The 17,569-nt window shown below is 44.5% G+C and overlaps 1 protein-coding gene across 3 annotated transcripts in view; it reads left to right on the top strand.

Moving 5' to 3' along the window:
* The window catches only part of rapgefl1 (Rap guanine nucleotide exchange factor (GEF)-like 1), a 76,868-nt gene that overhangs the window by 35,959 nt on the left and 23,340 nt on the right, over positions 1 to 17,569 (top strand). For all 3 annotated transcript variants that reach the window (XM_068013008.1, XM_068013010.1, XM_068013009.1), the window contains 2 exons: positions 11,396 to 11,474; positions 13,755 to 13,905. In XM_068013008.1, coding sequence (XP_067869109.1) covers positions 11,396 to 11,474; positions 13,755 to 13,905 — 230 coding nt within the window. The remainder of the gene's footprint in view (positions 1 to 11,395; positions 11,475 to 13,754; positions 13,906 to 17,569) is intronic.

The raw sequence follows: 17,569 nt of genomic DNA, 5'->3' as shown, positions 1-17,569 counted from the left end.
ATTCAGCTAATGAGGGCATATTAAGGCTGATTTTTGGAGGCTGACTGGAATTTTCCACTTGACTTCCAGGTCCCCAGAGGCAGCAGGGAATAGGGGAGCTGCCTGGAGGCAGCCTCCCAGCAGCAGACTAGAGGCAAGGCTTAGAGGCCCTCTCTCCTTGCATGGCTTCAGCTGCAGCCGCAGGCCGCCCTCTGGACGGGTTCCCCACTTCCACAATGGTGGCCCGGTTGCTGATTCTATTTTTAAAATTTTAAACTTTAAAAAAAAAGGTTGGAGAGAAGTTGTCTCCATCTCGGACCTCACTTACATGCAATGGCATCCTGCTGCTGCTTCGGAGCTGGCAGGCCTTCTATTGGCCCTCCAGCTCTGAGAGCCTGCCCACCATCCTTAATTGGATGGCGAGCCCGCCCTCTGGCCACTAATTGGCCAATTCGGGGAAAATCACAGGTGAGTGACTGTTCCCCACCCAGTGCGGGCTTCTGACCCCTATTTGAGCCTGACGGCAGGCTCCTGAAGCCCGAGGGGAAGATCCTGCCCAACGTATCACTGATCTATTTTGCATTGCTGTTTTAGGGTTTACTATTAAGGTGTATTCATTCCTAGGACAAAAGAAAGGGTGTTTATTCTGCACATCCATTCTGTACCTGACCTGGGAATGCCTATTACTGATGTCGGATGCGTAACAGCAAGATGAAAAATGTTTCAGCCAATAAATTACTCTTGAAGTGTATTTACTATTGTAAACACAGCAATCTACGCAAAGCACGATGGTATTAACAGGAAATGAGTAGAATGACCAATTAATTTGTTTTACTTGTAAATGTTGGCTGAACATCGAGACATCTCCTTGCATAGTGCCATAGATTTTTTATGTCCATCTAAACAGGCAACCACAGCCTCAGTTTAATGTCTCATCTGGAAGATGGGTAAAGTGGAAAAGTGTTCTCTTCCCCAGTCTGACATCAGCTTGATATTTACTAAAATTATAGACGGAGTTCAGCTATCTCAGCACAGGCACATGGTCTTTTACTCCGAAAGCCATTGTGGGCCGGGTGTGGAGTGACAAGTCAGATGCACTTGAATATGATTTCATGCTGCATGGAGCACAACCTGCTTAATCCTTCTATAAGACTAGTTAATGCGACATTGACTAGGGCTGGATAAATGGACAGCTAAGAACAGAATTGAAGGCTGTAGCAATAAGTTGAAATGTATACAACCAGCACTGTATGAAACATAGTGGGCATTGTGATGTTGGAGTTTGGAAATGACAGGCTGGATTTTACCAGCACCTTGGGGATGGGCTGGGAGGTGGGAAGGCTGGCAAGATGGTGCAGGAACGCGGTGGGTGGCATGCCTGTTGTCTTCCCGCTGCCATCTTGCCAGCGGCGGGAAGGTTGGCAGATATCCCTCCCATCCGCAGCCCAATTGAACCACTTACATGGCCATTTAAGGGCCCCTTCTCGACTCTGCTGGCATTTAATCAGCAGCAGTGGGTCCTCCACCACTTGGGGAGAGCACCAGGAAAACCCTTGCGGCCTCCAGAGTGGGGGCCCCTTCTTTTTGGGAACTCTCTGGCCCAGGAACAGATCCCCTGGCATCAGCGGCCACCTGCCCTCACCAACCCCACTACCCCCGACTTCGCCGGGGCCTGCCTGACTAGCTCCATCACCAGCACCCCCCCACCACCCCAGCCACCCAGACCCCACTTACCTGGTTACGAGGGCGCACGTCCATTGATGTGCCCTCCTCCTCCAGCCAATTAATTGGCTGCCACTAACGAGATGCAGCCCTGAATCCCACTGATCACCAAAGCGGGTTCACCCCTCCCCCCCCCACTCCTCTTTCGGGGCCGGCAGCGAGACCACTGCCACCAGCCCCAGATCCAGCCCGTCATCTTTGGAACGTGACTGGTCAAGATGGAAGAAAGCAGATTGTAATATTGGAATGGTGCTCTGCTAAGTTACCTTGCAGTTTTGAGAGACATCCTGCATTTGTTTCGCCTCTTGGGAATGTTACCAGTAGTTACTAAAAGAAAAAAGGGGCTGCATTTATATAATACCTTTCATCACCTCAGGATGTTCCAAAGTGCTTTGTAGCCAATGAACTACTTTTGAAGTTTCTCGCTGTTGTATGAAACAGGGCAGCCAATTTGCCTAACCTCAAGATAAATGGAATTGTGTCAATGAAATGGCAAAGGATAGCTATTATAGTACAATGAGGCATTTAGTTTCCAGACAAAAATTAAACTTTTCCTCGTTTTTAATGAGCTAGGTAATAAATCAGTTGAAAATGAAATATTGTGATGCTGTTGAGCCCTATCTCTTTCCAATAGTAAAAGAAAATGCTCATTTTGAGCGTTGTTGAGAAGTACTAGGAAAATCCATTTTAAAATGAGCACTTACACAATATGCATTCTATCAAACTCTCTCTTCTTGTCCAATTCCATTTTCTACTTGTTAAATCAAATATGCATTTCATTGCCAAAATTTACTCTTGCTTCGTACCTCTGGGAGACTGTTCTGTTACGTGGATAATAATGAGGAGTGTATATTTATTTTGCAGCCCAGACTCTCCACTGTCACTGTTTAAAATGTTAAGATGATAACTGTTCATTAACCTATTAAAGTCTAGCCAGATTAAATCCCTTAAGTCGTATAACTAGTCCTAGACACTCATTATAGTATTAATAAAGGGAAAAAGCTGACACTGCTTGCTGTGCCATGGAGCAGTAGGTCAAGGGTTTGTGCCTGTGATCAGCACACACAGACAACCCAATCTGTACTGAGGTACTGAGCAACGGCCTGACACTCGCTTTCCATCTCCCCACATCTTTCTTGTGTTGCCATTGGATGCACTAATTGCTGTGGTCTCCTCTAACTCACTCTTCTTCGGACATCAGAACTCCTGAACGCGCCCCGCCACGACCGTCTCAGCTTCCTCTTGCCATCGACAAGCATTCTAGAGCCACAGCTGAAGCCAATCTCTGCTTACCTCCTGCTCTTTGCATAAGACCTCTAAGCACGTTTCCTGTTTCTCTCATTCGTCCCTCTTCAATCTGCACTGATGTTTCTTCTTATCAGCTCGAATTTGAAGCGTTTTTTCTTCCCTCAACTTTTCAGCATTCATTCGCCTCTCATTTCTCCTTTGCAGCCTTCAGTTTCAGCATCTGTAGCTGCCGTCCGCATTCCTTTGCTTCTTCCCTGTGCAGCCTTACAGCTGAGTTGTAGCTCCTTGTCTGCTCTTTTTGAGCCAGTATTTTCCAGTAGTTGCAGGCTTAACACTGCACAGATCAACACTAGTAAACAGCCGCATTGGCTTTTGTAAACTTCATTGTGAACCAGACCTGACACAAGGAACCTGAGTATTAACCTATTTTTTCATTTTTTCAATGAATCACCTGGAGCTCACCTTGGCTTTGCCGCAACTTTGAAAAGATCTTGATATCTCGCCAGATGGAAATTCTCTTTTTGACATAAAACAGTCAGATAGACTTCTAAAGAATTGTTCTCAAATGAAGACAATAAAACAATAAAGTGAGTCTTTAATCTCACATACTACTGCATGCCAGTTGAGAACCTTGCCCTTTAACATGGACATTTGAATAAATACAACAGGCCCCTGAAGGCTGTTCATTAATTTGCTGAAATCTTGCAGAAAGTCACACACAGCGGTGATGGGTTCCTTTAGCACTGGCAATTCAGGTCCAGTGTAGCCCAGGCTGATGGACTTAAAGTCTCTTTTCCTTCTTTTTCTCTCCCTCTCTCTCGAGCATAAAGTTTTTACATGAAAATAATTCAGACAGTCGCAATGGGCATCTGTCTGTAAATAAAACTGGCCACAATTTAGTACTAATTGGAAACAAGTTGGTTGTTTTACCTAACTGGTATAATGGAAAAAGAATCACACTGTTGCTGTGGAAGTTGCTCTTCTGAAGTTGACAACTAGGCGCATTGTTGGGAAAAAAAAGTAGAATGAGTCTTACCCAATATCCTACACCTGGTTTGGAGTTCTTGCTTACAAACTATTTACAGAAAAAAAAGGCCATTCTGCCCACTAAGTCCATGCAGGTGTTTATGCTCCACCAATGCCGCCTTCACCTAATCCCACTAACATATCCTTCTATTTCTTTCTCCCTCCTGTGTTTATCTAGCTTCCCTCCAATGTTTTTATGCCATTTGCTTCAACTATTCCTTGTGGTACCAAGTTCCACATTTTAAGCATTCTCTGGATAAAGAAGTTTCTTCTGAATTCCCTATTGGTTTTATTCGTGACTATTTTATATTTATGGACTTTAATTCTGGTCTCACTTGCAAGTGGAAACATCTTCTGTGCGTTTACCCCATCAAACACTTTTATAACCTTGAAGACCTCTATCAGGTTGTCCCTCCAATCTTTTCTTCTCTAAAGAAGCAAGTGTCCTAGGCCCAACCATCATCAGCTGCTTCATCAATGACCTTCCTTCAATCATAAGGTCAGAAGTGGGGATATTCGCTGATGATTGCACAATGTTCAGCACCATTCGCGACTCCTTATACTGAAGCAGTCCGTGTAGAAATACAGCAAGACCTGGACAATATCCAGGCTTGGGCTGATAAGTGGCAAGAAACATTCGCGCCATACAAGTGCCAGGCAATGACCATCTCCAACAAGAGAGAACCTAACCATCTCCCCTTGACATTCAACGGCATTTCCATCGCTGAATCCCCCACTATCAACATCCTAAGGGCTACCATTGACCAGAAACTGAACTGGAGTAGCCATATAAATACCGTGGCTACAAGAGCAGGTCAGAGGCTAGGAATCCTGAGGCGAGTAACTCACCTCCTGACTCCCCAAAGTCTGTCCACCATCTACAAGGCACAAGTCAGGAGTGTGATGGAATACTCTCCACTTGCCTGGATGGGTGCAGCTCCAACAACACTCAAGAAGCTGGACACCATCCAGGACAAAGCAGCCCGCTTGATTGGCACACCATCTACAAACATTCACTCCCTCCACCACCGATGCACGGTGGCAGCAGTGTGTACCAACTACAAGATGCACTGCAGCAATGCACCAAGGCTCCTTAGACAGCACCTTCCAAACCCGCGACCTGTACCAGCTAGAAGGACAAGGGCAGCAAATACATGGGAACACCACCACCTGCAAGTTCCCCTCCAAGTCACACACCATCCTGACTTGGAACTATATCGCCGTTCCTTCACTGTCGCTGGGTCAAAATCCTGGAACTCCCTTCCTAACAGCACTGTGGGTGTACCTACCCCACATGGGCTGCAGCGGTTCAAGAAGGCAGCTCACCACTACCTTCTCAAGGGCAATTAGGGATGGGCAATAAATGCTGGCATAGCCAGTGATGCCTACATCCCATGAATGAATAAAAAAAAGAACCCCAGCCTGTTCGGTGTTTCCTGAGAGAATTAACAGGCAAGATTTTAACTCACTAAAAATCCATTCACTTACACAGAGTTTAAAAATCAGGCCCCAACTCTCAGTTCTGATATCATTCTAGTAAATCTTTATTGCACCTTCTCCAGCGCCTCCATATCCTTTTTATAAAATAGAGACCAGAACTGTTCACAGAACTTCAAGTGTGGTTTCGAATATCTAACTACGATTCTATATAAATTTAACACGTGTCTGCTTCTCAATTCTATCCCTGTAGTAATGAACCGTGGTGCTTTTTTTTTGCTTTTTTATGGCCTTATTAACCTAGGTTGCTACTTTTAGTGAGCTGTGTATCTGTACCCACAGACCCCTTTAGACTCATCGGAGTATGTGCCCTGCCGACATGTACTACTTCGCATTTACCTACATTAAACTTCATTTGACGCCATATTGATGATGAAGTGGAAATATATTCCATTCCACAGAAACCAAAAACCTTGCCTTAATTTTTTAAGAACAGGTCATAACAAGCACATTTGTACATAAAAATGGCACCATAATAGTTGTGTCATTTACAAGTAAATTTCTTTGATATAATAGCTCATTGAAAGACCACGAATAATGTTTTATACCAGTAAGTGTAGCCTTATGATACAGATAAGGTTCTACCGTAATGCATTAGATGTAACTATAACCAGACGTAGTCATGTGTAACAGAGCGTATTAGAGTAAGTGTGCTGTGATGGATTAGTGAGACCCCCAGGTTCACTTCTCTCACTCTCTGCTGTGTTTATGATCTTATCTGCAATGGCCCTCTTCTGTCTTTCTATTGAAAAGAGGCAAATTTCACACATCCCACAGTGACTGGTGGTCACCTGATAGCAGGGTGCCCCCTTTCTCAGACAACAGAGGTGAACAACCAAAGGAGAAAGACTGTTTGGAGAAAAATAAGAGGGAACTGTATCTTTGAGCAAAAGGGAGGTGAGCAGCCGATGGGGTTCTCCAGTTGGCCTTAGCATGCTTGGGTTCGTCAGCGTTCCTATTGCTATCCAGTAACCCTTGTTGCACAATCAAACAGCTTTTAATGCTCATTGTCTTGGCTCAGTTGGACAGGGTCCCAGTAGGTAGCCAGCACTCTTGGAACTGTGCCCTCAACAAGTCATTACTTCCAGTAAAAGAGGAAACAAAAATTGGAAAAATCCCCAAATGGGAAGGAATTAGACACTAACAAGATCTCGTAGTTAAAAAAAACTTCTTTAAAACTTGGGCGGCACAGTGGCGCAGTGGTTAGCACCGCAGCCTCACAGCTCCAGCGACCCGGGTTCGATTCTGGGTACTGCCTGTGCGGAGTTTGCAAGTTCTCCCTGTGACCATGTGGGTTTTTCGCCGGGTGCTCCGGTTTCCTCCCACAGCCACAGACTTGCAGGTTGATAGGTAAATTGGCCATTGTAAATTGCCCCTAGTGTAGGTAGGTGGTGGGGAATATGGGATTACTGTAGGGTTAGTATAAATGGGTGGTTGTTGGTCGGCACAGACTCGGTGGGCCGAAGGGCCTGTTTCAGTGCTGTATCTCTAAATAAAATTTTTTTTAAAATGCTTGCATTAGTTGTCAATATCAATGTTGTATCATCCAAAACCTTCAATTGTATTCTTTTCCTTCTAATGTCCACCTGCCTACCCACACATTGTTATTCTACACTAATTTAATGAGCTTGCAAATTAGGATGATTCAGAAGCTCTACAGGCACGACTGACTGATCAAGGCCAAACATCAATGGACTTTTTGCACCAATTCTATACAGAGGAGGATCATTTTGTCTCGCCATCTATCCAAAGTACAACCACTTGAGATGACAGTTGCTGGACGACGTTATACGGAGTCCAAATATGATATAGATGGTCATATAACCAGGGGTTTTGTCCCTACCATGGTGGGGCTGCAGCAAAATGGGCAGTTGCAGTTAAAGTTCTGCCCCTTCAACAGGTGGAATCACCATTCAATGGAACATGCTATGCACCCATGCTTCATTTAGAAGCAAGATGGCAAAACACTTGCACTTCAGGGTTGTTGAGCCTTGGCTGCAACCAACCTGTGCCGAAGCACTCTGGACTTATATAATTGATATATCTCTCTACAGGAAGAGAGTGTGAACTCCATATTGGGAGAACAGAAACTGCACCTCTATGGATTTCTCAGGAGCTTGGCTTGGAGATTCTTAAGCAGGGTTTCCATCCACATCAGACACCTAAATTTTCAACATAAAAATGACAACAACAGGACATGGCACAGCAATGTGATAATGACCAGATAATCTGTGTTTTAGTCTATTGGTTGAGGGTTAGTCAGTAGATCTTTCCTCTTCTTCGCAGTAGTGCCATGGGATTTTTTACATCCACCAGAGAGGGCAGACAGGACCTTGATTTCATGTCTCATCCGAAAGACGGCACCTCTGACAGTCCAGCACTCACTCATTGCTGCACTGAAGTGTCAGCCTGGAATTCTTTGCCCAAGTCCCTAGCGTGGGACTTGAACACACAACCTTCTGACTCAAGAGCTGAGAGTGCTACCAACTGTGCCATGGCTGACGCTATTACAGGTACACTTCCCAACACGATCAAGGCAGGAGGAGTGCACTGTTTATTCTAGTCCCACTTCTCCACAGGTCACAACATATATTTTTGAATTTTCCCACTTACTAATATAGTCAATCATATACTCTACTGTTCCCAGAATAAAACACACCAAACAGGTTTCTTTAATGAACAACAAAATTATCAGGTTATTATAGAACATGTCTTAACTAGTAATGAAGTAAAGCATAAACACACATTTAAATTTTTTAAATCCCCTTTTTACCTTAGCCCCTCATTCTCTCTCTCTCACACACACATATATATATATATATATTATATATATATATATATACACTAGTTAACCAGAAAAATAAAGGGGATTTTTAAAAATTCAGAGCTCTGTTACAGACAAAAAAAAGCACTTGGGTTGATTACTTGCTCATTTTTGAAGAAAACAGCAGATGAGATATGTTGTTCCAAAACTGGCATACAGTCTAACTTCCAAGTACACATAGACAGTCACTGGGATCTTTTAGAACAGTTCTTTTCAGGCGGAGTTGAGAATTAATTTAGCAGGCTTTCTTCAAATATAGGAGACGAGATGAATTGACGCAGTGGACTTCTCAGGGTCTTTTTAGAGATGCTGGAAAGTGAGCTGGGTTGTGGTCTTCCTTCACTTCTTCTGCAGCAGGCTCACTTTATCAGCTGCTCACTTCAGATGGTAAAACACACTGACAGTCCAACCAAAAGCTTGTGAGTTTGCTGCCCTCTCAGGCTCCTATGCTAGTCCAGTCAAAAGGGGTGCCTGTCACTTCTCTGCCCACATCTCCCCCTGTTAACAGGGTTTCTGTTCTATTTTTAACTTGAGTCATGTAACAACCAGTAAACATTGTTGCTAAACCAGTTCTTTCAGTGTCCCCTTGATGACTCTTGGGGGAAAAAAACTGGTCAAACATTTATTCAGTTTGACTATGAATTCCACTAAAAAAATATTTTTAACAAAAAACAGAAGCACCTTCATAACAGTGTACAGTATTCCTCCTGAGTGTGTCCTTATCAGTACTTTATAAAATGTCAAAAGTATTTCCTTAAAATTGTTTTACACAGATTTGTGTATACTGTGTCTCAGTAATTGCTCCTGTGCAATGTGAAAACAATATGACTGTACAACAAAGGTCATTGAGTAGGTGTGCTTATATCCCTGGTAAATAATTTTTGCTTGGTGTTTTTGTGTAATCTTGTAATTAAATGATTGCCTGGTCAGAGAGAAACAATGCTGCTTTGATGCAGATTTAAATTCTATGTGTAAAATGAAGACGAACATTTCCCGTGATATCCCTCAGTGAAAGAAGCAGTAGCAGCCACAACATTTTTTTTTTGCAATGGAACTAATTTTATTTGCATCAGGGATTGCGACAGACATGTTTAGTGGTGGTGTATGAGACACGCACGGTTTACAGTTAACTTATTGGCAGTTTTGTGTTCAGTGGTTTTAAGGCAGGGGTGGGGACAATTAAAGTGTAGCATGGTAAGCACCTCTGAGAGAAAGACTTGCATTTATATACTGCCTTTCACGACCACAGGGCATCTCAAAGCATTTTACAGCCAATGAAGTACTTTTGAAATGTAGTCACTGTTGTGATATAAGGAAACAGTGACTGCACTTCAAATTACTTGATTGGCTGTGAAGTGCTTTGGGATATCCTGAGATCATGAAAGGCGCTGTAGAAATGCAATTCTTTCATTCAGAAGTGATAGTTAGATATCTAGAAAGTTGCATAGGAGACTGGGTGCATCACCTTTAAAGGTAGCTCTACCAAAGAGCTGGCAGAGGCACGATGGGCCGAATGGCCTCTTTCTGTTCTGTGTCATTCTATGATTATATGATTTTAAAACATGAGCTCAATTCCTGCCAGACTGATGGGATTAAATGTCTCCTTTTTCTAACAGCTGCAATAATGCTACACCAGCTTCCCTGTGATGTCTGCCTGAAATTGTCAATCTAGTGCTACATTAGGGCTATTTCGTGCTGTGGGCTCATTCCCAAGAGAGAACAGGGTTAATCATTTCATGTAGAATCCTTGCAGCCATCAGGCTGAAGAAACCTTCACCTGCTCAGTCTAAGGTAGATTTGAATCCACATTTCAGAACTTAGAGATATATATAAGATAGTGAGTGGAATAGAAAGAAGTAAAAATAGTGTTCTTGCATTTATATAGTGCTTGTCAAATCTCAGGATAACTCACAACCAATTAAGTGTTTAAGTGCATCGCTGTTCTTATGTAGTCAAATGCAGCTGCCAATTTGTGTACAAGAACATCTTACAAACAGCAATTGAGACAACTGGACTGTTTATCTGTTTTTGGTGATGAAGGATAACCCTTGGCCAGAAATCCCTTGCTCTTATTCAAATTTTGCTTTTGAATGTTTTAGATCTGCCAGAACCAGCCAGACAAGGTCTCAGTTTAACGTGTCATCTGAAACACACCTCCTCCAATATTGCAGCACTCTCTCAGTATTACACTGACGTGTCAGCCTAGATTGTGTGCCCAATACTGGAATAGGGTTTAAACCGACAGTTAGAGACAAGAGTGATATCTGCCACTGAGCCAAGATAATTAGATTAATGTTCATTCAAAACAGTTTTCAAATTAAGCCACAATTGCAGGAAAAGTTTAATATGTACAAACAAAATTCACATTTGGCAATATGTGCACAGAATGTTTAATTCCTTTACACCATGGAATCGGTCAAGAGGCAGTTAAATGCTATGGGTGTGGGGATGGGGAGAAACCTTGTTGCCTACAGTAGGGTAGGCAATGAGAGAGGAATGACCTCCCTGATCTATACTTGGCTTTGTAAAAAGCCAGCGCGGAATCCACTGCTCCTGACGCAACTTCCTAATGCGTTTACATTTTGATATTCTCTTGCAGTTACACGATACAAACTTCCAGAGTAAAACTCAGGAAAAGCATGACAGCCTAGTGAGGGTGAAGAAAGTGGTGGCGGGTGCCAGCGACACTAAACAGCAAAAATGAAGCCTGGAAACTCCATAGCGAAAGCCGCCCGAATACCAAATCTTGTGTTACACCCTTGATCAGGCTGCCAAGAATCCTACACCACTCCTGTTAATATTTATTTTCACAGCTTCTCTTTGTAGCTGTTCCCAGGACCTCCCAATTAGCGGCTGCAGCAGCTCCTCGGGTGGGACACCTCATTTGTATTCTGCCTCACACCTCACTGCGAGAGCTCAGATCCTGCAGAGCTGGTGTATGACTTTTTAATACCATTCAGTTCCCAGATGTCATAGCTGACCGGGCGTTATGGTGTCATTGGCTGCAGTGAGTTCACCACAGTTAAAGTCGTGTGTAAAATATATATTTGTTAGCAGTGAACCTGGGTCTGTTTCTGATGGTTTTTCGTCATCTTACAGAGATTTTGCTGGATGATTTCCTTCTCACCCACTCAGTCTTCATGCCAACTGACAAGCTGCTGCAGGTTTTACACAAACAATATCCTTCCTTTGGAAAACATTGCACCACTCATTATTAAATCGAACGGGAAACTACATCTGTTTGGCGAAACCTGCAATATTCCTATCATCAGCTATTGAGTAAAAAGTCTTTTATCCATAAACAAATATACACCCACATTAATGATTATCCAAGTACTTTTGTTTTGTTTTAATTGGAGGCCTCCCATAATCTCTGGCATTTGAACACAACTCCTCCATCTCTTTTTCTCCCTAATGTTCTCTGCCCTACTTCTGGAGAAAATAACCCTCGTTGCGCCCGTTATTTTGAGCTTTGGGGGAACAGATTTGGGGTCCCGATCTGATGCACCCCATCTTCCCCAGAAGTGCGCTGGATGCAAATCCAAGTGTCTAAGGAGCCCCTAGAGCAGACGTTATGTGCCTAGAATATGCAAATCAGGGTCCCAGTTCCTGTCCTAATCAGACAGGATATGCGTACAGTATTTAATGGACGGTTTCTCCTGGCTGTACAGAATGCCGCATACCTCTGTTGACCTGGGTTCACCCAAACCCCCATACCCCGCTACAGGAATTACCTGTGGGCCGGCTTGGTGTCGGAGCCAGATGTATTTCTTAATGGCCCATCCGGCGACCTACATCAGGACACCCAGTCGGTACCGTCAGCATGCTGGTTACACGCACGAGACCCAGAGGACCAATTTCTAGTGAGCCTTGGGCCAGCACCTATGAATGTACGTTCCAATCGCGATGGAAAACCAGCGCGACTGCCAATTTCTGGGCCACCAACTCCTGGCATATGCTTCCATGCGTCCCTGCCACCATCTGATTCTTAGTCCAAGTGGCCAGTTTTCACGTATGAGCCATTATAGTGAGGCTGTTCGACTGTGAGGGAAAGAACAAAGCTCAGCCCTCACCTGACGTCCAATCAGGGTGGGCTGCTTGGAAATCAACAAGAAGAGGAATTTTTCTTTTCTCTGCTTCCCCAATTGAGTGGTGCTGAATATAAATACAGCACCTCGACCTCACTCATTACCAAGGTCAGTCGATTTAGCTCTGTCTGGGATCAAACTTGAGCCCCTTCTGCCCTGCATGGCTGAATTTCACTTAAGGTAGTGTACCTCCTGTCAATCGTTGCTCCCATTAGCTTGAGCAATGCTTGGTCATTCAGGAGTTCCATCAATGAGAGGGAGCTCTAGGAATGTGAAATCTAGAGCAGTGTTCTCATATAACCTTAACCTAATAAGCATCCCACAATAACCCCAGCCATCCTGTTCTGCCCTATATCCAATCCTAGTCCTACATTAGCAATGTTGTTGCTGCCAGGCTGCACATTCCACAATTAACAACCTGTTGTTGCATGAAATGTTTCTATGGCGCTCGCTATAGTAACGCAACAGTGATACCCAAGATTGGAGCGCAATCCCTTAGAGACCTGCATTCAGGCTCGGTCCCTGCGGTGATAAAGTCTCCTCCTGGTGACATGCTCTGAGCTCTTATAGCAAAGTAGATGAATTGCATCATTTGGTGGGGAACTGAGGGACTCCGAGTGGAAAGGGTCCCATTTCTATTCCCTGTCTAGGCTGAGTTTGCTGAACTCAGCCAAGGCAGCTGTAGGGGCACTGAACTCAATATCCTTGGAATGGAACCAGGGAATAATATTAGCTGTAGTTAGCACTCATGATCACCATCTTTTGATCTATGTTGAAATGCGTGTGCACGTGCGTGCGTAGGTGCACGTGTGTCTGTACATTAGCGTGTTGGATGAGGACGAGGTGAGGTTCAGCTATGTCGGCCCCTGTCAAGGTTCACATGGGCAGGGTAGCCAGGAACCAGAGGGCTGCCCCACACTATGGGACACAACACTAACAAGCATTAGTGCCTTCAGGGGAGAAGGAGAATGTGGGGGTGAGGTGAAAGGAACACTACCTTCTGATTTGTAGAGACAGAATTATAATCCAGTGCTGATCAATGGGTTGAAGGGGCTCAGCACATTAATCGCTAAAAAAAAAGGTCTGGTTTGACCATCGAAATGCCTGATACAGTACTGAAGAAACTCAATGCATAAAACCACCTGCACAAGCCATATATCATAATGAACACCCAGTAAAGTGGTAAAAGATATGATAACATCTGGATCTCTCTCTGTACCTTCAACAACAACATGCACTTATATAGCGATTTCAATGTAGTAAAACGTTAGCTGATTTCAAATTTTCCAAATGGCCCTTCACCCGTTCACTGAACTATAGCAGGATTGCCTTATAAGGTTTCAAGGCTGTTCTCCTTAACAGCATGTTACGTACCGCACGTGTGCTTCTGAAAGAGCTGAAAACTGGAATGAAGCCTACCCTCAATTGAAGAAACAGAATGTCCTGCGAATCACAGTTGAATGGGCAGAGAAGTGCAAGGATCTTCTGCTGGAAGATGAAGTTGCTGTAAGGTTGCTGAAGGTAAGCGATTTTCCCTGGTTATATATATATATATTGTATTTCTTGACTGAAATTCTATTACTGTACTGTGAAAAATATGCTAAAAATACTGCAGATGCTGGAAATCTGAAATAGAAACAGAAAATGCTGGAAGTACTCAGCAGGTCAGGCAGTGTCTATGGAGAAAAAAACAGCATTAATATTTCCGGTTAATGACCTTTCATCAGAACTGAATATACCAAGGACTTTTAGCATATTTATTAATTCTCTGAAACTAATGCCTTAATTCTTCAGCTCAGTATCACCTGGCAACATGGGCCGGAATTTTACGCCACCCCAGCGAGTCGGATGATGGCAGGGGGTGGGGGGGATGGTGGTGGCCTAAAATTGAGTGGGAGGCCAACCCGACCCGCTCCCGCCTCAGCCCCACTTTACGTAGGGCAAGGGTGGGGGGGGGGGGCGAAAAACAGGCAGCCTGCCCCAGGCCAATCAAGGCCCTTAAGTGACCACTTAACAGCCACTTAAGGGCTTTCGCCTGCCTCCACGAGGATTTTACCCATGGCAAGTGGGCGTCCTGGAGCTGGGAAAGGCCGCCGGTGAGAGTTGTCGGCCTCTCTGCGCCATGGGGATGGAGGCGCCTGACAATCGGGCACAGGGTGCCCAATTGAGGGCCATCCCTGCTTCCCTAACCACTCCCAGGACCCAAGACGCACCCCCCCCACCTTCCCCCGCCCCCCAAACGACCACTCTTGCCTCGCCGGGGCCCGACCGATTACCCCAGCAAGGAAACCCAAACTTACCTGCAGTCCTGGCTCCATGTCCTCAGCTGGGCTGCAGTTCCAGCAGTGGCCACCGCTACTGGATACCGCTGACTTTTGCTGGGCTATTTTCCCTGAGTACCAGCAGCCCTCCAACGTGGCATTTGTGATTCAGTTTTAATCTCCCTACCTAAGGAAGGATGCACTAACCTTGGAGAGAATGCAATGAAGACTGATGCCTGGGATGCAGGAATTGTCCCATGACGGGAGATTGAGTAGGCTGGGACTATATTCCCTGGAATTTAGAAGAATGAGAGGTGATCTGATTGAAACATGTAAAATTCTTAAAGGGGTTGATAGGGTAGATGCTGAAAGGATGTTTACCCTGGCTGTGGAGTCAAGAACTACTGAGCCATAGAGACCAGCCAGCTCCTGGGTTTGAACCATGACCTGAGTTAGCTGATCTCAGCTAGAGCTACTCCAATTGGCCTCTGTGTTCCGGGCCTTAACGGGGACAAAATCAGCCAGATTGATTTCTAATGGCCCCAGCCCCTGTTGGGAAGTGTGCACATGTGCACAAGACTGGACTTGGCTGTGATGCTTTCCATGACTCAATAGTCTGCTGGTACACACTGCCGTGACTCATGAGCATAAATAGCAGCAGGAGTAGACCATTCAGCTCTTCGAGCCTGCACCCCCAATCAGTACGATCCTGGGTGATCTCCTATGTCAATTCCACCTTCCCGCACTATCCCCATATCATTTAATTCCCTTAGAATCCAAAAATCGATCTCAGTCTTGAATATGCGCAATGACTGAGTATCCACAGCTCTCTGGGGTAGAGAATTCCAAAGATTCACAATCCTCTGAGTGAAGAAATTTCTTCTCATCTCCATCCTATATGGCTGACCTCTTAAATTTTGAGACTGTGACTCCTAATTCTCGATCCCCCAGCCTGGGGAAACATCCTTCCAGCATCTACCCTATCAATCCCTTTAAGAATTTTATATGTTTCAATGAGATTACCTGCAGGGTTACGGACCAAATGCTCTAAAGTGGGATGAGGCTAGGTGGCTTTTTGTTTTCCGCCCAGCACAGACATGATGGGCCAAATGGTTTCTTTCTGTGCCGTAAATTTTCTATGATTCAAACTGATATACTTGTTCTAAAACCCAGAGTGATAGGTGAGCATGATCAATTTGTTTGTGACATTATGACCTATCTCATTCTAAAATGCTGTAAACCAGGCTGTGAAAAATGTGTGACTTGCAGAAATTGGAAAACCTATTGTCCAAGGGAAAGCAAAACACAGCAGCAACATTTCATCAGCTGAACAGTCCGACTACTTTTTAACAATGCAGTCGCAACAATTTGCATTTATATAAGATCCCTTCTCTTCAAGTACAAGACATTCCTCAGAGCAGGTTACAGGGGAGGGAGAGGTGTTTGTTGAGCAGGAGATCAGAAAGACTTGGGTGGAGTGCAGAAAAAACGCAGTCAAAGTAGGTTCTTATGAAAGCTTATGCAGGAAGTTTGAGGGATATCAAGGTGATGTGTGTTAGTAAGCGAGGGCTCAGTGACTGAAAGTTAGAAATCCAGTGGTGAAGTGGAGAAAGCAGGGAATGAGGAAGAATTGAGAGCTGGAGGGGTGGAGTGTACGGCTGGTGGAAGTTGCTGAGATAAGGTGGTGTATAACCCTGGAGAAATTTTGGAAACAAGGATGGGACCTTGATGTTCTGGGAGCTAGCAAGAACAAGTGCTACAGTAACTGGAGGATATAAACTGGAACTATAGGAAATACAGCAGCCAATCTGTACATAGCAAGCAATGTGATAACGACACTGTTTGGTGATGTTGATTGAGGGATAAATATTGGCCAGGACACCAGGAAGAACTCCACTGCTCTTGTTAGAAATAGTGCCATGGAAATTTTTACATCCACCTGAGAGGCCAGACGGAGCCTCAGTTTAATGTACCATCCAAAAGGCAGCACCTCCAACAGTGCAGCACTCCCTCAGCACTACATTGGAGTGCTAGCTTTTGATGCTGAAGTCCTAGAGTGGGACTTGAACCCACAACCTTCTCATTCAGAGTTGAGAGTGCTACCAACTGAGCCACAGCTAGTACACATTGTGTATGATATTCTGAGATACAAGTTGCTAAACTGTTGTTCAACGCAATGTTGCTGTCTGCAACTTCAGTCCTATCAGGGCTGGAAGAACGCACACAAAGCCACTAGAAGCCTCAGAAATTGCCTTTTGGCATTCACACACAAATCCCAGTAATTGTCAAATCATTTTCATGAAACTTGTAGCCAATTTATGTTGTGCAGACCTACCTCAAGTGAAGCTGTTTGGTACGTGTTGGTTCCTGGTTCATAGAAAAACAACAGCATGTGCACAGTTATTGAGAAGTCAGGAGCGTGACTTTGGTTTTCTGGCTGCACCCCTGCCCAGCTGTTGCAGGAAGGCCCATACCAGCTAGCACTTGCAAACCACACACTGCTGGCCTTTGCAGGCTGGCTGGGTGTTCAGTTTGACGGAATAAACAGCAACCTCTTTTAGCTCAGGTTGTCAGAGCTCACACTTCACTGCTGCCAGGGAGAGGAAAGAGAAAACACCCTTTATGGCCAGAAAGTCCATTCGCCTCTACCAACCTAGCTCCGACTACATCTAGAAATCCCCTAATGTTTTCAATTCCTTTACCTGACCCAGTAGATCTTTCCGAACATTTATCTTCCTTGAATACAGATTCATTTTCTAAGATCTGTATTAAATTTACTTTTCAGTGGTTCTAAGCAGTGGGATTATTCTAACATTCTTCCTGCCGAGAGACGGCAGAAGCACGATGAGCTGAACGGCCTCCTTTTGTACTGTAAACGTCTTAAATTAATGCACTCCTGTTCTACTGGCCTGAACTTTAACTAA

This window comes from Heterodontus francisci, chromosome 33 (genome assembly GCF_036365525.1).
Source record: "Heterodontus francisci isolate sHetFra1 chromosome 33, sHetFra1.hap1, whole genome shotgun sequence".
In the NCBI taxonomy this organism is placed as follows: Eukaryota; Metazoa; Chordata; class Chondrichthyes; order Heterodontiformes; family Heterodontidae; genus Heterodontus; species Heterodontus francisci.
This window is presented reverse-complemented; position numbering and strand designations above follow the sequence as displayed.